Below are 27,910 nucleotides of genomic sequence, written 5' to 3' on the forward strand. Positions count from 1 at the left end.
TATTATTATTATTATCATCATCATCATCAATCATCATCATCATCATCATCATCAATAATAATAATAATAATAATAATAATAATAATAATAATAATAATAATAATAATAATAATAATACTGCAACAAAAACAAGGCCTAATTCTTTAAAACTTTTTCTTAAAAAATCGAAAACACTCACTATTTACACCTGTAGCAGTATAATAAATGTTGTGTAAAACAGTTTGATTTCCCATGCCTTGCACACAAATCTTTTGTAGGATCAAAAAGGAAAGCAAAAGGATCCTTTAAGTGAGAAAAAAAGAATGTTTCACCACCTTACGAAAAATAGAAAAATCAGCATTAACTCAGCTGGAGGGGGAAAGGAAATGAAGCAATTAAAATTAGCTTGAATAAATTCTGCAGGTAATGAGGGCTTGACAGTTAGTCAGTGAAGAGAGAGAGAATAACACAGTTTGTCTCCTTACCAGGAGTGTCTTTGGACATTAGATCTTCAGGGTGCTTGCAAAAGATACTCTTTTGAATGCAATCTGCAGAATCCCTAAGTTAACTTGGCCAAACTTGGGGGGGGGGGTGTACGTAGCCTAGAAAAAATTTTTTTTTCCAAGCTCCGAGTGATCGATATTCAAGGACAGGCTCTACGGGAGATGTTTAAGGAATCGGATCTTTGCGAATCTTGATGGAAAACAACTTGGTTGTTTGTAAAGTGCAGAACGGAACATTCAGTGGAGTTCTACGGGCACTTTCTCAAGAGTAAATGACATCAAGCTTAGTGGGACGGATCCTGGAAGGAATATGCCTGAGACTGGGCACCGATTTATTCTCCAGTTTTTACATTTCTGCCTAGTCTCCAACTTCTAGCACTCTCCCAAGCTTTAAATAAGTAAAGAAGTGAATGAATGAATGAATGAATGAATGAATGAATGAATGAATGAATGAATGAATGAATGTGCATTTCAAAACACATGTTGCAAAAATACTCAAAGAGCTTTAAATAAATACTTCAAGAGTGCAAATACTTATAGGAACAAAAAAAAAACCCACCCAGAGACTATGGTGGAAACACAACAAAAATGCATGTGAATATGACACCAATCTGGGAAGATACAAATTTATCCTGTATATTTAAGGGAATGTTTTGTTTTGTTTATGTGTTACATTTATATTCCAGATTTTCTCCACTGAGCTTAAAGTTGCATATATGGAGTTGGATTCCCCCAGTTTTGTTTTCCTGAAAACAACTTTGTGAGGAAGGTCTGGCTGAGAGTGAGCATGACTCATCTACTGCTACCCAGTGAACATTGTTTGGGGAAATGTGAACATGGATCTCCCCATGTTTATTTAGTGCTCTAGATCAGTGTTTCCAAAACTTGGGTGCCCAAATGTTCTTCGACAAAGTCCCAGAAGCCTTCACCACTAGGTATGCTGGCCAGGATTTCTGAGAACTATAGCCTAATAACATCTGGAGACCCAAGGTTGGAAGCCACCATGCTAGACTACTCCTACACAGCATGCCTCAAATGATAACTGGCAAACTACCAGATAGTCCAGTGGTCCTCAATCTTGGGCCTTCAGATGTTCTTGGACTTCAACTCCCAGAAATCTTGGCCAGAAGAGGTGGTGGTGTAGGCTTCTGGGAGTTGTAGTCCAAGAACATCTGGAGACCCAAGGTTGGGGACCACTGAGAGAGTCGATAGATGTTTTTTTTCAATCATGCTTTAGCACATGTGTGTGCATATGCAAGACTTTGCATGAATTGCATTTTCTCAAAATATATCAGAAGCTGTGCAATTGGGCAAATTCTGAATTTTGTTTTGCAAGGTGTGAAACGGATATTAAAGCCAAGAATATTGATTCCACCAGGTTCTTTTCCATTTACTTCATTTTTGCTCTGAAGAATTTGAGAGTTTTAATGTAAGGGTTTCCTGCTTCAATTTCTTCCTGTGCTCCTCCTCGTTAATGTTCGCTGCGCCAATAACCATATCACTCTACTTAATTAAATTGTCTTCATTGCTTCCTTTTATGTACTTGAGTTCAGAGCAACCTCTTCTTGCAGTTAGTCAACTGTGTCTCAAGATTAAAAACCGATTAGCAACGAGCAAAACACTGTATCACTTTGTCTATTATCTTGGCACCAAAAGAATCTGTTGTGTTCCTAATGATTGCAGAGTCACAATACGAGTCCCTAATTGGATCTTTTATGAAAAGCAAGTGGATATTAGAAGAGAATGTTGAGTATCTCAGACTGACACTTTTCTGCTTCGGTACTATGGGAATATCTGTCAATACTGCATTTACATGAAAATGGCTCACTTAATCGATGTTTTGCTCTATTTCTAAATTGTAATGTTTTACTCCAGTTGTACAATGAAAAAAATGAAACGACTAATAAATACAATGATGGTTGTGCAGGAAACTAGGCATGAATATGGAGGTTTATACCTGTTGGCCAGAGTTCACTTGCATTACATGATTGTTTAAGAGCAATCATGCAAGTGGTTAGAGGCATTTTGCTGGCTGGTGGTTGAGCATCTGATTATCCCCCCGTTATGCAATCAAGGTGCAAGATCTATTAAAATCTCAGATCTTGAACTCTACCTCTGTTATGTCGTATAGATATAATGGCACAGTATAGCTTAGTGGTTAGGAATCCGGCTGCAGAACAAGAGGTTGGGAGTTCAATCCCCCCACTGTGCTTCCTGTGAGCCAGCCTGTGTAGCCTTGGGCAAGCTGCACGGTCCCAGCGTGCCCCCAGACGAAGGGAGTGGTAAACCATTTCTGAGTACTCTCTACCTGGAAATCCCTGAAAATGGTCGCTGTGAGAATTGACTTGATGGCACATAATTATTATAGATCAGTACAAATGTCATAATGTCACCGTTCATAATAGTTGTCGCTTTTTCTTACTTTCTCTGGGCTGGAGATAGACAAATAATTCTGCTAGAAACTTTTTGATGGAGCAGCGTAACTCCCAAGTCACAACTGCTTGTTTCCCCCAGTGTATGAGAATGCTGAGAAACACACACAACAAGCTTGGGCAAAGACTGTGTTGCAGCATCTTCAAAAGGTTGGAGGCAATATTCCATCTAATTTTCCACTAGCCCTGAGCGGAAATCCTCCCCTGCGTGCACATATTCTGGCTGGAACCCGAACCAAATGAGCGGCAACCCTAACTACAGATGCACGGCACCAATACAGCACTGCGCAAACGGACAGTCAAGAGGGAATGTTGGTTGGGGGAGACCCTCATCTGAGTGACCTTATTTAGGCTTTGGCCAGGTTAGGGCACGGTAGACATCTTTAATGAGGATGTGACTGGCTGGATCGCTTCAGAGTTTAGGTCTCTGGTTGCAAAGCCAGAGGTTGGAAGTTCAATTTCCCACTAGGCCTCCTGCAAGTACAGCCAACTGGTGTGTCCTTGGGCAAGGTGCACAGTCAGTGAAGAAGGAATAGTAAATAGAGATGGGTGCAAATTAATTTGGCCTGCTTTGTTAAAATTTGTATGCATGGCACCACAGGTGCGGCACATTCCCTCCCCCCCTCCCCCCCCAAGCCTACTGGCTCACTCACAAGCTGCTGTGCACCACACAGATCCTCCTCCTTGGGTGGCTATCCAGTCCAGGTAGGAGTTTGGGCTTCCCTTCACCACCTCCTGCAATAGCTGAAATGAGGAAGTGGGGTGCGAATTCTTGCTGTGGAGCCACTGGGTGGTCAGTTGCTGGAGGAAGCAGGGAAGGGAAGCCCAGGCTCCTGCCCAGAGTGGACAACTGCCTGAGGAGGAGATCTTAGCAGGATACAGTGGATTGTGAATAGGTCAGCTGGCTGGGGGGTGGGGAGAGCAAACGCGCTGCACTGATGGTGCCGTGTGTATGGATTTTAATGAAGTAGGCAAAATCAGTTTATACCCACCTCTTATAGTAAAACATTTCTGAATATTCTCTATCTTAAACACCCTGCAAAGGTTTGGTGTAAGTTAGAACTGACTTGATGGCGTATGAATAAGATTAATCAATTATTGCAAATTTGTTCATCTTCAGTCAAAAAAGAGTGGACATTAAGACACCATGTTGAAAAATAGTAAATTGAACAAGATCTAAAAGGCCAGCATTTTTCTCTCTCTTTTGTTTGGTCAGCATCAGCAATGGAGGTGAGGGGGGAACCCTTTGGTTATGTGAACAGAAAAAATCCCTTGCATTTGGTGAAAACCTTTTATTTTGTCCAAGGAATTTATATTTCATATGAAAGAGTTTTTTTTTTTAAATTCGGTGGTTGCACAAAAATCCTAGTCTCTTAAAAAAAACACAAGGAGTTTAGCACAAAAAATACATTGCAATGTGTTGGAGTTCTTGCAAGAAGAACAACAAAAGGACCAAAATTTGAAAAATATCACAGAATTTCTGTGCAGAATCTTGCCCGGAGTGGAGAGTGCATTTAAGATTTTACATTGTTACCCATGAGGATGAAGTAAGTGAACTGAGCAGTCCAAAATAATGATATCCAGCAACAAGCAAATCACAATGCACCAGAAATACATGAAATACAAGAGTCCTCTTGGAAGCATCCCTTAGGATTCTGTGACGCACTTGCTCTATTTTGAGAATTGCTACTGTGCACCAAGGTGATTTCAAGTACAAGCAAACCTGTGGAATTGTTCTCAGGACTACGTGCTGCGTGTATGGGCTTTTTCTGTCATGTGGGATGGTCTCCCCACCCAATCAAGGGTGATTCTCCAGTTGAAGCCTCACTTGCTTACCCAGACGTTTTCTTAATCACAAACCTTCTCAGTTACCCCCTCCACGCCCAACCATTTTCATGATTACAATGCAGCCTTTGACAGTCAATTTTTTTTTCTCATTTGGACAGTTGGTTCGAGTACGTTTTTCTTGCACTGCAGGGCTTTCGAAGGCCCGTGGAGTGTAATGCGAGACTGGCCTCATTCTACTGGATCTCCAGTTTGTCACTGCACAAGCAAATGCTGGTTGTGCATTTGAATTTGTGGTGTTCCCACTTGCATAAGGAGATATTTGATGTTTCCTTATGCAAACCTCAATAATGTTAGAATTGCTTGCATAATGACCCATTCCAAGAACAGTCTGACTGAATAGGATCCTGGCATGGGCCTTTAATATTCAACTGTTTTAGGACTTAAAAAAATAATAATCCTAGAAATGCATTAAATATGGATGCACAGTAATATTACTGAAGACCATGGCAACTGTCTTTTTCTTTCTTATTCATTCTAACTTCAGCTCTCTAGGCCAAGTACCCTTCTCTGTGTTGCCTCATGGTGTAGTGGTTAAAGTGTGGTAAGGTAAAGGTAAAGGTTCCCCTTGACATTTAGTCCAGTCATGTCCAACTCTAGGGGACGGTGCTCATCCCCGTCTCCAAGCTGTAGCGCTAGTGTTTGTCCGAAGAGTTTCCATGGTCACGTGGCCAGTGTGACTAGACATGGAATGCTGTTACCTTCCCACCGAAGTGGTACCTATTTATCTACTCGCATTTGCATGCTTTCGAATGGCTAGGTTGGCAGGAGCTGGGACAAGCGATGGGAGCTCACTCTTTTGCGTGGATTCGATCTTATGACTGCAGGTCTTCTGACCTTGCAGCCCAGACGCTTCTGCGGTTTAACCCACAGCACCACCACGTCCCTTAAACTGCAGTACTGTAGCCAAAACTCTTCTCACAAGCCATATTCAATGCTAGGTAGTCAGCTTGAGGTTCACTCACCCTTCCATTGTTCCAAGGTTGGTAAAGGTGAAGGCAATGTATAGCCTGCGTAATCAAATTATAAACCACCCAGAGAGTGCTCTAAGTGCTATGGGCTGGTTTTGTCTTGTTTTTCTCCCCCAAATCTATAGTTCTTCCAATCGATTTTCCTCTTTTCCAGTCTCCCCTTCCAATGCCCCTTTGCTTCCTTTGACCTTTTATGTTTCCAAATGGAAGGTTGCCTGCTCACAAACCTCCCTGTTTGTGGCTGTGTTTTCCAATGTTCGTGGAAATCATCCTTCATCATTTCCCCCACCCCCATGCCATTGCTGCCCTAATAAATTCTCTTCATTCTCATGTGACTCAGTAAGATGTGCAGCAGCAGATTTCCCATGGAGTTGTGCTCTCTGATGCCAGGGCCTCATAGTTAATATATTAAAGCATCATACTGCACTGCTGTGATTAGGGAAGAGAGTGGTACAAAACCCATAATTATTTAAGCTTGGCTCAATCTACTGTTGGATCTGGTCTCACCTACTGTAGGCTCAGCCGCCCCCTACCATTCTGTTTATCTGTGACCGTGATGCATCTCAGCTTGAAATACCCATTATCTATCTATCTATCTATCTATCTATCTATCTATCTATCTATCTATCTATCTATCTATCTATCTATCTATCTATCTATCTATCTATCTATCTATCTATCTATCTATCTATCTATCTATCTATCTATCTATCTATCTATCTATCTATCTATCTATCTATCTATCTATCTATCTATCTATCTATCTATCTATCTATCTATCCCACCTTTATTCTTAAAAAGGAACCAAGACAGCTTACATCAATTAAAAGACAGCATTTAAGCTAACAATAGCAAATATACAAATACTAAATAGGATCAAATGGATACAATACTAAAAACTAGAAAATCATAACTTTGCTTAGGACCCATCCTTGCTTCTTACCCAGCTGTCCATATCTTCTTTTGGTTTCCTATGGACTACTATAGGATTGAAGCAGCTCACCCACTGATAGGAAAGGATCCTCAGGATGAGAGCAGCCTATCCAATGGCAGGGAGAAATTCCTTAATCTGTCCTCCCTGCTGCTAGGATAGTTCAGCCAATCACAGCAGGCAACCGCATGATCACCACCCCCTCAACCTCTTTGTTCATTACCATATAGATTGAATGAAAAGAGCAGAAATGAGGGTTAAAGTCATGTAAGGGCTGAGCTCCATGCAAAAATGCCAGGGCGGCTGGCTGGACTCCTCGCTTTCCTACATCTCATTCCGCCTCTCTACCCCGGGGCTCTGAAATTACCTCGTCGAAGTCAGCAATGATTTCATTCAGCAGGCGCAGGCACTCAACCCCTTGATTGTTCATTTCAGTCTGGGAATAGAAGTCAGCAAAGCCAGGGATGGAAGCAAACATGACACCAACGGCGTCGTAGGACTGAGAGTAGAGTTCCTAAAAGGTTCGACAAAGTGGGGAGAAGAAAGAAATACACTTGTGAAAAACACAACCAGGTGGCATAGTGTTTGCATTTCAGCAGACATCAGCAAAATCTTTTTTTCCCCATTTTTTGATATTACACGTGCCCCCCAAAAAATCTCCATCAACATGGCCAGTTCGTACAATCAGGGGCTGTAATCCTTTTGGGTAGCTATGCCTGCATCACTCGAAGCTATGCAGGCAGTTATGAGATTAACACTAAGGCAGACGTTGAATTAAAAAATATCTCCGTGAACCATTGTGCAGTCAGTTGTGTGGCTGGCTGTGCCGTTTACTGCACTACTATTTGTATGATTTGTTGTCACGTTTAGTGCTGGTTCATCATGCAATCATGCAGAGACTGTGTTAGGTGTAACTCCTCATTAATATACACAGGTGTAACTTTATAGCATTGGTTCCCAACCCTGAGTTCCCAGAAGTTATTGGACTGCAACTCCCATAAATCCTTGCCAGCACAGCTAGTGGTGAAGACTTCTAGGAGTTTTAGTCCAAGAACATCTGGAGCCTCAAGGTTGGGAGTTCGGTTGGGGGTCACTGCTCTGTACCAGCAGAATTTCAGACATAGAATCATACAAGAGTAGAGCTAGAAGACCCTGCAATTCTTGCCGAAGCAGGAACTCCACAGCTAAAACATCCCTGATAGGGGAGAATCTAAACTATAATTTAAAAACTTCAAATGAAGGAGAATCACCAGAGTACAAAACAGTTCGCCCTATTTTTATAGTTAACATTCCGTAAAATATTTTATGTCATCAAAACCAGGCACCAAGAGGGAAGGAGATTGAAAAAGTTTTTTTTTTTAAGCGGGGAGAAAAAATAGACCTAAAGACATCTGAGACTGCTGAATAAGCACTGAATACAAACAGTGGCATAGAATAAAGGGTGGCCATAGTGTGTGTATAGAAACTTGTAGGTGAAGAAGAAGAGGAGGAATGGAATATTTCAGCTGATCAGAATCCTAAGCAGGAACATCCCACATTTCACTTCTCTCTCTGTCTATCTGTTTGACTACGCACCTACATATATATAGTTGCAGGGATTTCAACCCCCAATTTCTATGGGACCACTCATACACTGGATGCGTATTAGAGCATACAGACATGTTTGAGAAAGAGCAAAACTTTCTCCCCAGTTTTCCTGGATTCGTCCAGGTTGGCTGAGAAAGCACATGAGACTTACTGGAATTCACATCTAAACAGATTTATATGAGACTTCTCTGGAAATGTCTCCTCCCTTAAAAAAAACAACAACCCTTAAGTCCCTGTTTAAAATATATTTTAAAAATCCAATTGTGTCTGGAGCTTCTGCTCTTAAGCCATTTTTTTCACTTCTGTTTTTGCAGTTAATTAACAACAACAAAAAAAAAACTAACTGGAAGCTTCTGACTGGGAAATTCTGATGACAGAAATGAAGGGTTCATGGGCCATATCAACTCTGATCCCTGGGACAAACCAACATTAAAAACAAAACACTGTGTCTTGCAGAAAGGACAAAAAAAAGCATTGAGGGTCTGATATTTTGCTACTGTTTGTTACAAGTCGAACAAACCAAAATTGTGTCCATAGCAGGAAGCATGCTGATAAAATCAGTGCACACGCTATGGAGAGGAAACGATCTTTTGGGGAAAATTCCCTCCCCCAAACACATATTACAATCAATTCTCCATTGGTCCTTTTGACCAGGTAGTGTCGACACAGGAAATCCTAACCAAATATCTGCACGAAGGGCATTGACTCCATTCCTTTCCCTGGAGAAAGATGAGGCTAAATTCATTACACAGATAAGTATTTACTGCATTAAAACCTGAATTAGCCAGACAACTAATTTATAGACTCTCTGCTGGGATGATTACTCAACGAAAGAGCCTGAAAGGAGAGGAATTATAGGGTGAGATCAGAGACCTTGTCTGGGAATAATAGCTGCAAATGGCAAACAGGGACAAGTACTTGGTGCAATGAGGACCGAGGTAGGAGGCAACGATGCTTTGTATTGTACAGCATGATATTACTGGAATGGATCAACCATTTCACATAGTTCATCTGCTTGCCTTTAGAGGGACTTCACCAGTTCTGTGTCTCTCTAGGGTAAGCCATATATTTAAACAAATCATGCTTTAAACATGTTAAGAGATGCACTGCACTGTGTGATATGTTAAACAAATATTATACTTCTAGTTTTCCTCTGGGATGGGAAATCAACTCACTGTCATGTCAGACTTAAGTTGCCCCAGTGACTTGACTCAGCCTTGAATTTTTTTTCTTTTAATAGTTAGGACTCGACTCTTGACTTGGAAGCCACCCACCTCTCCCTTTTCTCTGGGGGGAAAAACTTGTTTTTAATAGGGACTTGGGACTTGGACCCAAAGACTTGGACTTGGGACTTAGACCCAAAGACTTGGGACTTGTACCAAAGACTTGGACTTGGGACTTGGGACTTGAGACCAAAGACTTGGACTTGGGACTATGGCTTGAAGACTTGCCACTGTCTCTGGTTCCCCTTGTGGTCTTGCTGTTCCTTCTCATATGACAATATAATTATTTGTTATTAGTAGTGATAACAGTAATATTGCAAATTGATTTTATAGTTTGCCTTTCATCCAGAAATGAATTGGAAAGAGGATTACAATTAAACATAACAAACACAGTTAAAACATACAAAACCAGAATTCTGTTGAAATAGCCCAGTTTGCACCATTGGCAGGATCTCCATTGCAGAAATAGCATAGCAACCAGTGGCCAAAATCCTGTTGTTTGTATAGTAAGTTGCACTACAGCAGGCCCATTGAATCAGTGAGAATTTGATGAACCAACTTCTCTATAAATTTCATTGATTCAATGGGCTTCTTTTAGCTGCGACTAACTTAAGCATAGTAAGTTGTAACTAGAGTAAGCCTATTTCAATCAAAGGAATTTACACAGGAATTTATTCACCCAGTTTCCACTGATTCACTGGGTGTATCTAGGTGCAAATGACGACTGGATGTCAGCCACTTTGTTTTTTCCAATAGTATTCCAGCCGAAAGTGAGTAAATGCCAAATAAAAGTGAAATGGAATAGAATAATGAACCAAACAAAGGGAGGGGGATGCCAGAAAAAGGAACAAGAACAAGAACCCAACAACCCAACAACACCTCACATAACCCAAGTCAAACATGGTGGAAAGACAATAGGGTAGGAGAAAGTCTAACTTCCCTTATAAGGGGTTCAAGACTCCTGGAGGAGGAGAAGACCCCTCCTCATGACTGCTACAAATGTAATTTAGAAGCTGGTAGGACCGAGAGCAGCTTGTTCATCACCCCCCCCCAAAAAAAAGCACAAAAAGAAAACAGTCTATTCTTCTTCTTTTTAACTACTCCTGGATCTGCTAAGTGGGTGTTGGAACAAATTATTGTAGTTTATATGCTGCTCTGCTGTGCAGTTTACTCCTGTTCAGGATTTCAGCCAGTCATGCCCTTCTTTTATGGAAAAGCCCATTCTGTTCCTCCCCACAACTCAACTTTTTCCAGTTCTTCTTCCCCACGAGTCAGTCTGCAGGCTACTGCCACAGAACATGCTCTCTCCTGATGGGACTCTTTCTTAGCTTCCACCTCCCCAGTTTTTTCCCCGGGGGGCCTAAAGATATTTTGCTTTTCTGCCCATCTTCTTTCTGCAACATTTAGCAAGACTCACCTCTAGATGTCTGAAACAGAAGGAGGAATAATAGTGATAAGAGTAAGAGCAAAACAACACTTTGTTTTTAATTCAATGGCTCTACATGCTGTGCCCTACATTGTTCAATCAGGGTAAATCATAACTACAGTACTGTAATGTTGGCTGCGGTAGGTTTTTCAGTCTGTTTGATCGTGTTCCAAAGGTTTTTCTTCCTAACATTTCACCAGTCTCTGTGGCTGGCATCTTCAGAGGACAGGAGTTAGAACTCTGTCCGTGTTAGGAAGAAAAACCTTTGGAACACGGCCAAACAGCCCGAAAAACCTACAACAATCATCGGATCCCAGCCGTGAAAACCTTAAAGAATACATATAACTAATGTTATCAATCAATCAGTGTTTTAAAAGCTTAATTAGTTTTATGTCACTTAGTTTAGCATGTAATTATTGAGCAGTTTCTCCAGGTCTTGGGGACCTACAAGCTATGAAGACATAGATCAAGGAGTTGTCATTTTAGCAAAGTGACTCTTAGGCTGCGATGAAGAAAAACACTAAAAGAAAACCCAGGAGTTCAAGAGAAGTTCCTTCGTCAGTTGTTGATCACTTTCATGACCTACTTCATTATCTCGGTCCTTTTCCAAGAAGTGACGGGCCACATGACTTGGTAAGATGTTGCGCAGCATATTTTCATTGTGTTCCCTCAACTCCTTCATTTCGTTGATTTCTTCTTTGGCCTGGCCACGCCACAGGAAGTCAAGCCTCGCTGTGTACTCAAGCTGAAGTGATTGCAAGAGAAGGGGAGAAAATATTAATAAAATGTCAAGACTGTTCAATCCCTGATTTTCTTCTTCTTCTTCTAAAATTGACCTTCAGTCACCAAAGTAGCCATTTTGTTTTCCCAGAATCATGTTTTATTACAGAATTCATACAGAACTAAATAAAGTAGACCCTTTAGGATGGTGTCATCAGAAGGGTTTAAACAACACCTTCAGGTTTCAGTCACTTGTCATGTTAAGTTTTTTTAAAATATATATATATATATATATATATAAAAATCCTGGGACATAGGGTTTCTGAAGAAATTTTTGCCACTGGAGTACTTCGTTGGTCCAGCCAATTAAATATCCCACAGATGTCCTGTGTCATTTTTCACTGAACTACAATGCTAAGAACAATAAGTGAAATACCATAATTGCAGGTAGGCTCATTCCATTTGGAAGAGGGAAGGATTGGACTTCTCAGTGGGTTGAGGAAAAGCATCATTAAATCCTAACCTTGTATCAACCTCCACAGCTAAAGTTTACTCCTATCTTAATGCTAACTATTAATATGCTGGAATGTCCATATGGACATAAAATGCCCCAGAATTTTATGTCCATATGGAAATTCAAGTGGTTTTTTTTAAATTTCCGAGGACGACATTGAAGGGAGCCACTGTGAATTTGCCCTCCCCCCCTTCACTTGAGTGTGAAATAATTGGGAGGTGGGCAGACCAATGTAGAAGCAATGAGCAAATGAGAGAAGTTCCACATTAGGTTATAGATCTGGCTATAATTATGTAAACTAAATGGATTTGGGTGGGCAACTGATGATCTTCAGATATTTTTGTATGACAATTCCTATGATTTTTCACCACTGTCTATGCTGGCTTAGGCTGGTGGAATCTAAATGGCTACAGGTTGTCCTTCCTGGCTCATGAAAAACAGTTTGAGGTAAATCTAATTGATGGTGCTTAAATCTTGTTTCAGTTGGAATAAACCTCTTGAATCAATGGGATTTATCTAATTAATTGACTTAAGACCTTTATTCAATGGGTTTGCTGTAGCTCGGGATACCAACAGCACTTTTAAGCATTCCTTTATTGTGTTCCTTCCTCCCCCCAAAAAGGTTCTAAACCAATGGCTTCAAACTTTGGGTTCCCAACTGTTTGCGGACGAAAACTCCCAGAAACCTTCAGGACTAGTTGTGCCAGACAGGATTTCTGGCAGGAACACCTGGGCACCCATGGTCAAGAAGCATTGTTCCAAACAATGTACAGTGGTGCCCCGCTTGATGATTACCCCGTTTAATGATGAATCCGCTTTACGATGGTTTTTTTGCAATCACAAAATGATGTTTCAATGAGGTTTTTGTTTGATGACGATCGGTTCCCTGCTTTGGGAACCGATTTTTTGCTTAACGATGATCAAAAACAGCTGATTGTTGGGTTTCAAAATGGCCGCCCGCTGTTCAAAATGGCTCCCCGCTATGCTTTAGGACAGATTCCTCGCATTACAGGCACCGGAAAATGGCCACCCTATGGAGGATCTTCACTGGACGCTGAGGTATTTCGCCCATTGGAACGCATTGAACCAGTTTTCAATGCATTTCAATGGGCTTTTTCATTTTGCTTGATGAGGATTTCGCTTAACAGCAATTTGAACGGAACAAATTATCCTCATCAAACGAGGCACCACTGTACTTGGGTTCCCCTTTCCCTGAACTTGATCCTTGTAGCAGTCCCAGTTAAGAACAGGTGAGTTGCCCAAGGATGCCAATGAGGTTTCTATCAGACAGGGGTGGAAAAAACAAGGCTCCATTGATATCAATGGAGGTTTATTATAACATTTTTATTCCTGTCACCCCAGTGCAGTGGGTGGGTGTAACATTTTATTCAGAAAAGCTGGGAATGGAAAGATAAATCCTCTCTTCTCCAGACACAGTGGTTCTGATAAAGATCAGGGCCTCACTTGCTTAACAGGGAGTAAATTAAAAGAAGCAGCAAAATGGCCAGTTTTAACCGAAAAGCATCAGATTGACAGAGGCATGAAATCAGTTCTAATGCAATGAATTATACATGTCAATTCACCTACAATTTGTCTTTTGAATCTTGAGTTGTTCAAACTGGGCCTGAATTCCCACAGGCAGTCGGAGAGCTCTCTTTAGCCCTAGTTAAATAAAGTGACTCAGACGCAGATTCTCACTTTACTGCTTTCCGTATGCAACGAGTTCGTACAACTTAAGGAAATCCTGCATGCAATGCAGCTAGGCAAGGAGAATTAAGGGGGAATCAAGAAGGAATACACAGCCTTTCCTCAAACATAAGATTCCCGTCTTCTAAAAGTACACTGCTTTACCAGAAATATTTAGTACCTTGAATTACTGAATCTCTAGGCAGTTCATTATCGCATTAAAGAATCATCTGTATTTTTTCATTACAATTTAAAGCGCTCTCTCTCTCTTTCTCTCTCTCATTCTCTCCAGATTCTTCTAATAGGTCTGTCAGGAGAATGACACTGTTGGATTCTGCTTCATATTTGTGCAGAGATGTCACCAGTGAGATAAGACTGGGGGCTCTACTGCGCATGTGCATCTAATGCATAATCAGATTATTATATCACAACATTCACTCCAGCCTTCCAAATACCATATTCTGCTCTTTGAAAAAGGTTTACTTGTTATCTTTTCTTTTCGTGGAACAAATATTAATGATAGGTTTATAGCTGCTTTCTGTTTTAATGCAGTCAGAATGCCAGAGTGCAGCCAAATGTTTTAAAGAGCACATCACGTTCAGGATCATAGAACTGTTCTTATGTTACATAAAAGTCTTTGTCCTAAAATATTTGATATACTGTACAGTAATATGAAAGATGGCTAATGGAGCTTTTTTAAAGATGCTGATGACCATCATGGCAATGACAACCACTATGATGGTGAGGATGATGTAATCGTACACCATGCTGGGGTTCCTCTGACTATTGACCTTTGTATCTAGAACCAGGAATAGATCTTGCCCCAATGATGTCTTTGAATGCAGCAAATTTATTAGCCGTACTTCCCAGGTTGGATTAAAAAATTTGGAACTATGATTCCCAGAACTCTCTAGCCATTGTAGCCACTGGCCATAGCATGTGAAGGACATTGGGTATTGTAGTACAAAGGAAACCGTCCAACTTTGGGATTTGGGATCCTACTGTGTTGTGGAATGTCCAAAAAGAAGAAGAAGAAGAAGGGAAAAGCACAAGGAAGCTGGATGCTCCCTATATAGGATACAAATTAGTTTATTTTTTAGAAGGTTTGACTCAAAAATGAAATGACGGAGTTTCGTTTTTCAAGACTTGAACAGGGCTATTAATGAGAAGACCACCTCTAGATCATTGCCATAAATTGGAAGCAACGTGATAGCACCTAACATGGTATAATAGTAGCTGTTCTATCACAACTAGTAAGTCAGAACTAGCGTAGGCACATTGAATCAAAGGAACTTCTGACTCACGAAATTCCCATTGATTCAATGGGGCTACTCCCATTGTGACTAACCACTGGATTTCTGCCAGTTTTGACACTCTCAGAATGGCTACCAAGAATTAAAACCAATATAAAATATTATAAAACTGCATAGATTTTTTTTAAAAAAATGCAGAACAGTGGTTAAATACATATCATTGAAGTGGCTATGTGCTATCTTTATGCAATCTTTCTGAAAGGTTAATTAGACATGCAATTATTGAAGATCATAAGATACTCTTGGTTGATTTTTCATTATATGATACAAAGAACAGCTGCAGTTTTCAAGTAATCACCGAGGAGCAATGATGGATATTTCCAGCTTTTGGGGGAAAACATGATGCAGATTTTTACAAACTGAGGAATGAAAGAGGAATTCTTGCCTTACCTGTTGGCCATGATAAAACACAGCTAGCAAAAACACGGCCATAAGGAGCAAAGATGCTTCTTTAGTCCCTAGGAAGTTTGTGCTAGAAAGAACAAAAAAGAGGTAGAAATGGAATGGAATAGCAGCTTGTTCAAATAAAATGTGCATTATCAAGCTATTTATATTGTTTATCAGACAGAAAAATCTATGAATCACTCAAATAAAGAGGGCCAGTGTCCTGTATTTTTTAAAAATACGATTTCACATTTATTTCTCATGCGGAATTTCGTCTAGAAGCAATAAACAAAGATAAATGAAATGAAGTTAGCATTATATGACTGACAGAATGTGCTCTGAAATTATATTTAGAACATGAAGATTGCAGGCAAACTGATCTAATCCAGTTTTATCAGCTGTAGCTCAAAGCTCTGATGGTTAAATAACCAGAGTCACAGTTGTAATCCTATTTCCTTCTTGTACCTTCTCCTAGATTCAAGTGGAAACAACAGAAACTATAGACCAGTGCTCTAGGAAATGATATTGACATTGGAGCATACTGGGTGAGAGGGAATCTTTGCACAGATATTTCCAGAGAACGCTCATAATCTATAATAATACTCTTAGAACTGCAGAGCTGCAAGGGACCCTATGGATCATCCAGTCCATCCCCTGTCAAGGGGGCACTGTGGGGAATCGAACGTCCAATCCAGGTGCCTAAACCACTGAGCTATCCAGCAGCTCATTGCTTTCACTTGTCTGTTTTGGCCACTGAGACGTTTGGAGGAAGACAAACAGGGAATAGAGAGGGTTGGCAGTTTGTGTAGTTTGGGAGACTGTAGTAAATGGGTATGCTAAGACCCCATGAAAATGGTAAAAATCGCCATGTAAGGTGTCAGTGGTGCAAGAAAATATAGGGCAGCCATCTACTTTGGACTAGAACCTGTCATTTTTTCTGCTCTTCTTAAGTGAACCACCTCTCTCTGGGAAAAGCTTTTCTCAGACTTTACACCGGATGGCTGGAACCTATCTTCATTCCCGTGCTCCAGCCCAGACAACAACAGTGAGGGAGGCGCTTTCTGACAGTAATGGTGGAGAAAGATTGACACATCAAACCAGCCGTGGGATTGCTTTCCTATTTGGGGAGCCACCATAAGGCTGCATTCTTTCATTTGGGCTGTGTCCGTTTCCAGATGAGGAGATACTTCCAGCATTGTTAAGGAATCATCTTGTCTAGATATGCGATGACTCAGAGAGAGTTCGCCATTTAAAAAAAAAAAACAATTTTGTTGTTTGAAGAAACAAGAAAGCAATGTTGTATAATGGTTTCGTTTAGATGCATTCTGTGGAATCGGAAAGCATTTTCTGGACTGATACATCTGAGTAGGAGGGAAGATGGTACTGTAGGCTTGAAAAGTCCCCTAATAATATTCACCTATTTTGTTTTTATATTTATAGAAGGACCTCTTGGGGCAGCTCAGAAAACAGAACTTGTAAACACTTGGGGGGAATCCTGTTGCGTGTGTTAAATCTACACAATGAGAATGATATCATTGTTCGTGTCAGAATGCCACTGATGAAAGTCTTCATTTTTCAATTTCAAGGTGTACCAGCCTTCATCTAACCGGGCATACCCTGAAATTGTAGAAACCTGCCTTTGAGGTTGATGTCATTCCTGTTGCAAAAGCAGAGCTGCGAAACAGGATTGGAAGCCTTAAAAGCAGCATAAAAACAGCTACATAATAAAACCCTAAGTAAAACTAATAGTATCGAAATCAAGAAAGCACAAACATTTTTTTTTACAAAACTAGAAGAATAAAAATAGCCAGCACCCAAACAACCACAAAACTGGAGTAGGGTATCCAGCTCAGGTCTTTAGCATTCCCTGAGATTTCAAGATCAAAAGCTAAGCCCAGGGATCTCACAAAGGGCATGTCCTTGGATTAGAGAGGGGCATGAACTGAAAAAAAACAGTGGTTTGTCATGAACCTATGGAAAAACTGACTGGTTTGAGGTTCATTTCTCTGGTTCGTGCTGGGAGGGGGGCCCTATCTGCTCCTGCCACCTTTGCCTCCACCTTGGATGCAAATTCAGAGGCAGTGACAGGCTCTTAGCAGGAAAAGTGGGCCTGCTTCCTCTGGCAACGGTACCCACCGCAGTGGCAGCAGTGGGAGCAGGCAGGCGGATGCAACAGGATAGTGGGGAGGGGACAAGCAAAAAAAAAATGTCAAAAGGGAAAAAAAAAGTTTGGTGCTCCATTTCGATTTGGCAAAATAGGATCCCCAGCCTGGTTTTCGTTTCATGCCCATCTCTAATTAAAACCCCTGCTCAGCCACAGCAACACACTGGAAGGTGGCAATGATAGACGAATCCTTGAACATCTCACATACCTTGAAAGTTCAAAGACATTTGTTGGCATATAACAATTAATATTGTTTTAGAGTGGCTGGGAATTATGTAGGTGGATCTGTGGAATTTTCCTGGATTTGTTTTCTAGTTCTGTATTCCCTATTTAGTTTATCATGTACGGGCTTACGCTCTCAGGAAAGAATACAAGCTTCATAAGAACAACATGACAAAGTCACAGTGGAAGAGCATATTCCACACAACACAGAAACCCTTCTACTTAGTTTATTAAATGTAAACGTTTTCCAGAAATTTCACAACAAACACAGGTGACTTATGTCTGCCTAATATGTTTGTTATATGGAGTCTTGATGGTTTTAAGTTTTAACCTGTAAACTGTCCAGAGTAATGCTTCCATTAGTGGGAAGGTATATAAATAAAGTACAAAGCAAGAACAATGGAAAACATTATTTCAAAGCAAACATTATTGGAAGTCAGCTTTGAAGCATAGAAAGTTGCTACCATTCACTGGGAATACCAAGGCTCCCTGCAGCTCAAGACCAATTCCAGTTACGGTGATGGTGGAATATTTGATCCTCCGCATGTTGGCGGATTCTGGGAGCTGTTATCTAATACATCGGAAGAGCCAAAGGCATTCTTAGTCTTGTCTACACTGACTAATCACAGCTCTTCAGGATTAGGGTGAGGCATCTTCCTCGCTCCTACCTGGAACACCTGTTAACACCTGGATATTGCTGTAGACAATGCAGGTGCTCTTCTCCCACATTGCCCAACAAATCTTATCTTGGAGGAGAGGTTTTATTCTGTGCCCTTAAAGATTCCTGCCACTGGAGTCATACAAACAAAGGAGGTTTAAGTGGCATCAGAGACTTACTCTCCATTATGGTGGATATCATCGTATCGTTGAAAGAGGGAAGCATAAATGGTCTCAGTCAGGAAGCAATAGATGGCAATCATGATGAGAAGCACTGCCAACTTGAGGACAGAGTTGAGACGGAGAAACACAGCGCACGTCACCATGGCCAGGATACCAGTAAAGACAAAATACTGTAGAAAGAAGACGCCCAGGGAAAGAATCAGCTTCAGATTGCAGTACTAACTCTGCATCCGAAGGATACACGGACCTTCGATTTTGCAGAACATAAAGTTACTCTTTGAAGGTGCATCTCCCGGAATTCCTGAGCTAGCATGAGCACTCCTTGTGCAGTCAGTGGGATTTTGAGAGTCACTTTCCCATGTTTTGCATTTCTGTGGGTCAACGCTCTACCAACAGCCTGCTACAACCATTTCTGTTCTTACATACTTATCCCGCCCTTCTGCCCTGCCACTGACTTCATGCCATCACATGTGTCCAATCCTGGTTTTTATTCTTACAACAACCCAGTGAGGTGGCTTAGATTGAGGGACTGTGAGGGTCTTCCTGAAGTCACACAGTAAATTTCACAGTTTAAAATTTCCTCCTTCAAGGACAACAGTGCACCTCTTACACTCACTCTGACCTATTTGGTATGTGTGTGTGTGTGTGTGTGTGTGTGTGTGTGTGTGTGTGTGTGTGTGTGTGTGTGTGTGTGTGTGTGTGTGTGTGTGTGTGTGTGTGTGTGTTGTGTTCTGCAAAAAGAGATACACTGTTCATGTAAGTTGGCTCAGAAATTTTGAGAACTGATTTTTAAGGAAATATGTGATATGTTTGGCAAAGATATTGGATTTAACTCTAAAATGGCTTTGTTGTCAATTTTTGATAAGACAGATCTTGATTATTATTCGAAGGAATTGATTTCTAACTTTATGTCAAGTGCTCGGACATTAATAGCTAGGCTTTGGGGAAATGATATTAAATTAGAAGATTGGTGTGTTGAAGTATGGGGCATTGCATAAAATGATAAACTGACTACTGAACTCAAGATGAAAAGAGGGGAAATTAGTTCAAATATTTTTATGCTACTTGGGGTAGATTTGTTGAATTTGTATTAGTGAAAGGAAAGGGGAAAGCCTCTAAACAACAATCTATACAATTTTGGAAAGGAAGTTCATAATGAAAATATTGTTCAATGGGTCTAGTGGGTATGGGGTACATGGTAGAATTTAGTGTATAATAAGCACTATTTTTTGTATTTTTGTATTTTTGTGTTTGTGTTTGTTCTTAAAATAATAAAAACAATTTATATATAAAAAAAGAGATACACTGTTCCTTCCAGCTTCATGGGGGACTATGAGTGGAAAGCAGTTACAGTATATATGGCTCTTTGCAGATGCCAGAAAAACGGGCTGTGAGGTTTTGCAGCATTCTGAAATACAAACTTGTTGGCTCTGATTACAACCTGCTGTTATTTTTCTATAGCACAATCCAGGGATTTGGCTTGCATGGGAGCACTCTAAAGTATCCTCTATGATTTCACTGTAGGAGCATGCTGTGCTAATGATACCCCCATGCACCCTATTCCCCCACCCTGCAGAGTTTTCAATCAACATATATTGTGATGACTGTTACAATTCTTTTCATTTAAAGCACAGGAATTACCTCTGGGTAGGAGCAAATGTCTGGAAAATATGCTGAAGAGTTGAAAGTCTGATTCTTAAAGGCTACTGGTTGGTCGAAGTCACACCACAGCTGTGGACAAGGAAGGAAAACAATTAATCCTGTTGACACTCCCGTAGCTGGGCTGACTCTCTGTTTATCAGGAGGAGGACACAGTTGTATTTGCTTTTGTATCTAGAGTTTGGAGGTTCAGAGCAGTTAGTTTCTTGGCTGGGCAGTTAGTTTCTTGCCCCACCTCTCCAGCAGGCATTCAATTGGCAGCAGTGCTCTCCTCTGCCTCCGAGTGGGTGCCCATTGGAGGGGCAGGGTGCCAAACCACAGATCAGCAGTTTGGCCAGGAAATTAACTGTGGCTTGTGCCCATCTCTACTTGTATCCCTTTTCCCTCTAAGGAATGCAAGCTTGAGTACATACTGGTAGAGACCAAATATTCCTACCACCCTTTTAATCCCCACAACAGCCTTCTGAGAGGTAGATCATGATGAGATATAGACTAGCCCAAAGTTGCCCAAAATTCAAAGCTACTTGGAAATCTGAATCCAGGTCTCCCAAGTTTTAGCCCAGTGCTTTGTTCCATGGTGGAGTTGCTCCTGTTGTTTTTGTTTAGTCGTTTAGTCGTGTCCGACCCTTCGTGACCCCATGGACCAGAGCACGCCAGGCCCTCCTGTCTTCCACTGCCTCCCAGAGTTGGCTCAAATTCATGTTGGTCGCTTTGGTGACGCTGTCCAACCATCTCGTCCTCTGTCGCCCCCTTCTCCTCTTGCCTTCACACTTTCCCAACATCAGGGTCTTTTCCAGGGAGTCTTCTCTTCTCATGAGATGGCCAAAGTATTGTTGCCTCAGCTTCAGGATCTGTCTTTCCAGTGAGCACTCAGGGTTGATTTCCTTTAGAATTGATAGGTTTTCCTTACAGTCCAGGGGACTCTCAAGAGCCTCCTCCAGCACCACAATTCAAAAGCATCAATTCTTCGGTGGTCAGCCTTTTTTATGGTCTAGCTCTCACTTCCATACATCGCTACTGGAAAAAACGATAGCTTTCAACTAAGAGGACCTTTGTCGGCAAGGCAATGTCTCTGCTTTTTAAGCTGCTGTCTAGGTTTGTCATCACTTTCCTCCCAAGAAGCAGGCGTCTTTTAATTTTGTGGCTGCAGTCACCATCTGCAGTGATCATGGAGCCCAAAAAACTAAAATCTGTCACTACCTCTATATCTTCCCCTTCTATTTGCCAGGAGGTGATGGGACCATTGGCCATGATCTCAGTTTTTATGATGTTGAGCTTCAGATAATTTTTTGCACTCTCCTCTTTCACCCTCATTAAGAGGGTGGAGTTGCTCCTGACTCATGGTAATCCTCTGAATTATGCCCTATTCACGTTTTTCAACCTCAAGGATATGGCTTCCTTTATTGAGTCAATACATCTCATATGCAGTCTTCCTCTTTTCTTCCTGCCTTCTACTTTTCTCAGCATGACTGTCTTTTCCAATGAGCCTTGTCTTCTCAAGACATGCCCAAAGCATGATAGCAGCAATTTGGTAGTTTTGCTTCTAGAGAGAGTTACTACATTTCTCATAAAGGACCCATAAGAAGCACAGGGAAGATCTCTCATTTTCTGTACTACCATAAGTTTTATAATAACGCCCGATTTGGCCCTCTCATGAAATTACCTCTGGGTAGAAGCAAATGTCTGGAAAAATATGCAGATATCTAGAAAATATTCCAGCTGTGCAATTCTGCTCTTCCTTCCAGTACAATTTGATACAAGAATAGTGTAAGAAATCAGAGAAGTACAGGAATCTGGCAATGAATCAGGGCCTTGTGTTAATATAATCTGATTTGTATTATGTTGATAACCAGTCCTGGAGGAGCTGTATTGTTACACTCAATGATGTGTAGCTAGGAATATTAACATATCAAGGAGAATGCAGCCACAAGGATTAAGAACAATGAAAAGATTATCTTCCTAAATGGGAAGCCAATTTAAACTCAATTCCACACCACTTTAAAGAACTGGTTGAACTCACTCATGCTTGATAGCTCTGACTTGGGGAAGTGGTCATAGAATCATACAGTAATGGAGTCATAAAGGGTCTATAAGGCCATCTAGTCCAACCCCTTGATATTTAAATTTGCTGAATGTGGCATTAAGGGAGCTATAGTGCAAAATTCAAATTTTACAATCTCTGCCTGGTATACAACTAACATCTAAAACTAGCAATGGTGGCTGTGAAAACTCCCCATCTTCAGAAACCACCCCTTTCCCTCTGCTATCCTTCTGCTTTCTTGCCCACCAGTACATGGGCACTTCCATGACCAACTCACCCCTGTGTACTTACAATATTAATGACAGCTCCCAGGAAATTAATCATGATCGAGGCAAAGATGATGACATTTCGGGCCAAGTAGGTCTCATTAATCCAGCAGCACGTTTTCCGGAGCACAAGGGGCAAACATTTGTAATCCTCTGCCGTTGTGATCAATAAAAGAGCTGAATGCAGCATTATCAGAACTGAAAACTGGACAATCATCGGTATCATCCTGGGGAAGAGAAAAGGTGTCCTTTAGAAAGGCATGGGAAAGAGTCTGCTTCTACAGGGGCAACTTTTTTAAAAAATCTGAGCATGCCTTGAGAGTACGCTTTTAAATTAACTGTCTTTCCATCTTCTCTCCATGCATCTCACATATAAAGAGAAATAAAGAGCTCAGACAGGTATTGACATTACATATTACTAATGTTCAAACTCCTGTTGTCTGGGGCACAGCTTGCAAAGTAATTTTGAAATTAAACAGTCACCGTTCTAGTTCCAAGGCTCAAAACTAGTTTGTTCCCTTGCAGTTCCATTTTGTTAAAAGTAAATCTTTACTCTCCCAGTTTTCAAACAGTTTTTTTTTTTGGTTAATTCAGGAAACAACATCTGAATGCTACAAGCAACTGCATTTATAAGATGCACTCTCTTCCTGGTTCAACACATCATCACCTCTGCACTTACAACACACTACAAGACAGCATTATGAGACAGCATTTGGACCATGTGAATTTGTTCCTGTATTGTTTCTTGAGTTCACTTCTCATAACTGCAAAAGTCACTCAAAGTTATAGTTACTCCACATAAGATGAAATACTTAATTCATTAAATTATAATTATAATAATGCTGTAAGCCGCCCAGAGACCTTTGGGTAGTGTGGGCGGCATATAAGTTAAATAAATAAATAAATAAAATAAATAAAATAATACAATGATTATACCTCCATGATTGGGGAAAGGAACTAATTGCAAGTCACAACTTATTTTTAATTAGTCACTTCCAAGTTCTGGTTTAGGGCCATGAAGGTTAAGTGACTCCTAAACACTAATGTTCTCATCTGGTCTGAAACTTATGTGCCAAATGCATGATTTTGCAGAAACTAAAGGATATGAAAGGGAATCAAACTCCTAACTTCTAGTTGCACAACCAGAGACCTAAAGCATTGAACTATTCACAAGTTCTATGATCCTCAAAGATCAAGAGTGGCCTTTTGCCACAATAAAATGATGCTTAAGGACACCCACCTGCAACATTTTTGCCACCCAGATTCATAAAACATGAGAGTGTAGACGGATGATCAATGCATGAGGGAATTACAGTGAACCCATGTAACTATGCACACACATACACACAAACAGAGAGAAACAGACAGATAGACAGAGCTGCAAATTTGCTCTGAGGCTGAGGGTCACTTTTTGATGGCCTTATGAAGGTAGCCTATAGTCATTTGCCACTGCCAGCTTTTCCCCAGTTTAATATGTATTCCTGCAAAGTATATGTTAAACTTCATAGTCATGCATGCAAAGATCTTATAGCCTGCTTGTGAACTTGCTCCAAGTCAGATTAATACATGCATATTTTCGCAGAAGCAATGGTACTTTTAAATACTTCCTTCAAACCACTCCTTAAACCCCATCTTTTTTTTAAAGCTATTGGAACAAACTCTGCTTCCCTGACATAGGATGGTATATAGAAAAATCTTTGCACTTTTCCTTTGCTTTCAGGGTGATTAGTTAGTCTTCAAATGCACTGAAACACTGTTTGTGTTTTAGACAAATAAAAACAGGCACAAGGACTTTTTTCAATATACTCTCATGGCATACTGCCAGGATGTTCTCGAGTTGTTTCCCATAATCTCCAGAGGTTTCCCATCATCTCTGACCCTCGTCCACATGGAGATGAGTTGATGGCAATTAGCTCCAGATATCTGCAAGCCATCAGTTCTCCCCTCCTTGATGTACTGTAACCAAATCTGAGTACGTGTCGGGGGGGGGGGCAGGCACATATTCTTCCCACGTTAATCTGAATTTTATTAGCCTTTCTGGCTGTTTCTCTTACATTGTATCTTAAATTGTAAACTCAAGCCGTTCAAATGGGACTCTGCATTATCGAAGCCTTTGCATTTACCTTGAAGAAGGAAGTAAACTTTGGACTGCGGTGATAAACAGAAGGACCATGAACGCACACACCAAATTCGACTTGAATACTTCATCTCTCATTTGGGAATACTGAAAAAGAAAAACAGAAAGGGAGGAGAAAACCTTTTTATTTTGTTTGACAGGGCAGCCAAGAGAGCGAGACGATTTCATGGGGCTTCTGGGAAATTAGCGAGAAACAGTAACTTAATTAGCTTCCTGTAGTGAGACGCACTTCAACCGCCTTCCATTTATATACAGAAAACCCCCACCGAAGAAGAACCGACTGTGAAGAGGGCTAGAAAGTCTCCTTGCCAAGGAAACGAGGAAAGTGAGCTGTTTCATGTGGTGGAAAAGTTTTGTCCGTCTTTCTTTGTCATTTCATCAGCGGCATTAAAAATTCAGACCTGGACAAGCTGTGCCCCTCAAGGGCTAACTGCAGCACTATTACTGTGGGGAAGTGGGCTAATTAGAAAGCAAGTAAAATGGAGAGGAAGGGACCCACATGGCAATATATCTACAGCTGGTGTGTGTGTGTGTGTGTGTGTGTGTGTGTGTGTGTGTGTGTGTGTGTGTGTGTGTGTGTGTGTGTGTGTGTGTGTGTGTGTGTGTGTGTGTGTGTGTGTGTGTGTGTGTGTGTGTGTGTGTGTGTGTGAGAGAGAGAGAGAGAGAGAGAGAGAGAGAGAGAGAGAGAGAGAGAGAGAGAGAGAGAGGATGGGTTTAGAGGATGGGTTTCCTGGAAAGCAGTTGGATTAGACTAGATGATACACTTACCAACATTCTGCAGATCTATCTATCTATCTATCTATCTATCTATCTATCTATCTATCTATCTATCTATCTATCTATCTATCTATCTATCTATCTATCTATCTATCTATCTATCTATCCATCCATCCATCCATCCATCCATCCATCCATCCATCCATCCATCCATCCATCCATCCATCCATCTATCTATCTATCTATCTATCTATCTATCTATCTATCTATCTATCTATCTATCTATCTATCTATCTATCTATCTATCTATCTATCTATCTATCTATCTATCTATCTATCTATCTATCTATCTATCACTAATTAAATACTGTTCGTACTGCATTTTTTTAAAAAAATCTTGTAGAATTTATTCTTTCAATGTTTTACATTTAATACATATTTTATACAGTATTGTCTTTTCTGGGTAGGTGGGGCTCGTCAGCCCTGGAAGGCAGCCCATCAAGGAGAAGGAAAACTCCGATTTCAAACTTCCACTGCCTTGTGGGTATATCCACCAAAGGAAAAGGCTTCAGGACTTAACCTAGAAGCAAAATCTGGAGCCGGAGTCCCGGAGGCAGTTCGTGTCGTTCTGGCAACTCCTGCGACATTGCTGGAACCACTTGTATTGGCTCTTGCCTTTCCATTGGACTATTTCAGCGACGTGGAGAGGGGGGATTTGCTGGTTGGGTAACAGCCTATCCTCCATATTATTTTATCCAGGCTTTGTGCTCTGGAGAGGACACTCCAGCTTCGCACACAGCATTGAAAAAAATCAGGGAGCTGGACAGGGGACAGATTGTATGTCTTCAGTGTGGAAGGGATTAGGGTTAATTGGCCTTCTCGAACTGGCTTCCAAAGTTAGACTGGGGTCCAGGAGCACCCCCCGGCTGCGGACCCTGTCCCTTAGGGGAAGTGTAACCCCATTCAGAGCAAGGAAATGGCCCTCCAACCTGTCTGGCGAAGCACCCACTAACAGCACTTCCGTCTTGTCTGGACTGAGTTTCAATTTATTAACCCTCATCCAGTCCATTATCAGGTCCAGACACGAGTTCAAATACTTCAAGTCAAAACCTGGCTCTTTTCACAAGTCGTTTATGACCTTTTGAAGAGCCCCTTGTCCAGCAATCCCAGGCAAAGAGGCAGGCCCAAAACCAGCAAAATCAGGGAGCTGGACAGGGGACAGACTATATTTGTTTTCAGTGTGGAAGGGATTGTCACTCTCGAATTGGCCTTCTCAGCCACACTAGACGCTGCTCCAAGACCTCTACTCAGAGCACATTACCATAGTCTCTTGAGACTGAAGAATGCCTGCTACTGCCTATATTGTCTTTGCTAAGTCCTATGCAATAATGCTGTATTCTGCTATGCCATACAAAATACATAAATAAGCCCTGGCCGATTTACAGACAAGAACAGTAACAAAACAAATGTGACATAATAGAGTGGATTAAACCAAAATACCAAATTAAACTAAACGGTAAAGATTTAAAACAAAGCTAAGAACAGGAAGCAATTGGGTGAAAGGCTTGATGCTCTTAGGATTAGCTGTCACCTGATTTTCAGGATCCATCTTGTTCTTCAGTAGAACTTCAGAAACAGATGAACACAGACTACAGATTAAGGGACAGACTGTTTTGAGCTAAGGTTCTCTGCTAGAATTTTTGATCAGCCTCGGACACAGAAAATCCACTTTTGATTTTCCTTCCATTCATTCATTTTCAGCAACCTAATTTGGTGGAGATACTGTTTTCCTATTATTAGACAAGTGGGACTTAGAGATCTTGGTGCATCTTATGCCAACCACCCGAAGACTTCTAAATCAATCAAAAGCAATCTTCTGCTTATCTTTGTTTTTAGAGCATTTATACATATTTTCTTTAAAAGGACAGGACAACTTGGCGGACTCTGTTAGCCAACTTGATGGGAGTTCCAGTTGATGGGAGTTCCAGAGGACCACACATTCCCCCTCATTATTTAAGGTTCTTCTCAAAGGCTGGTTGGTGGGCTGTAGAGCTCAGTGGTTTAGGTATCTGGCTGTCGAGGTAGAGACTGGGAGTTCAATTCTCCACTGTTCCTCCTGGGAAAAGAGCCAGCCTGTGTAGCCATGGGCAAGCTGCACAATTTCAGGGTGCCCCCAGAAGAAGGGAATAGAAAACCATCTTATTTCTTTCTAGAAACCTTCAGAAAGGGTCAGCATAAGTTGGAACTGATGGAATCAACTTGATGACACGCTATTCTTATTATTTTCCAAAAGTGATTTCAATGATACTACTAGGCAATAAAAATCTTCTTTACTCTTCCAAGCCCCTGT

At 41.0% G+C, this 27,910-nt stretch overlaps 1 protein-coding gene across 2 annotated transcripts in view; it reads right to left on the reverse strand.

The window, feature by feature from the left end:
* The window catches only part of ADCY8 (adenylate cyclase 8), a 154,202-nt gene that overhangs the window by 8,271 nt on the left and 118,021 nt on the right, over positions 1–27,910 (reverse strand). For both annotated transcript variants that reach the window (XM_072999345.2, XM_072999344.2), the window contains 7 exons: positions 24,830–24,930; positions 22,732–22,933; positions 20,382–20,471; positions 18,738–18,910; positions 15,521–15,602; positions 11,484–11,642; positions 7,029–7,175 (listed from right to left, as the gene is read on the reverse strand). In XM_072999345.2, coding sequence (XP_072855446.2) covers positions 7,029–7,175; positions 11,484–11,642; positions 15,521–15,602; positions 18,738–18,910; positions 20,382–20,471; positions 22,732–22,933; positions 24,830–24,930 — 954 coding nt within the window. The remainder of the gene's footprint in view (positions 1–7,028; positions 7,176–11,483; positions 11,643–15,520; positions 15,603–18,737; positions 18,911–20,381; positions 20,472–22,731; positions 22,934–24,829; positions 24,931–27,910) is intronic.

Source organism: Pogona vitticeps, chromosome 4, assembly GCF_051106095.1.
Source record: "Pogona vitticeps strain Pit_001003342236 chromosome 4, PviZW2.1, whole genome shotgun sequence".
Lineage (NCBI taxonomy): Eukaryota > Metazoa > Chordata > Lepidosauria > Squamata > Agamidae > Pogona > Pogona vitticeps.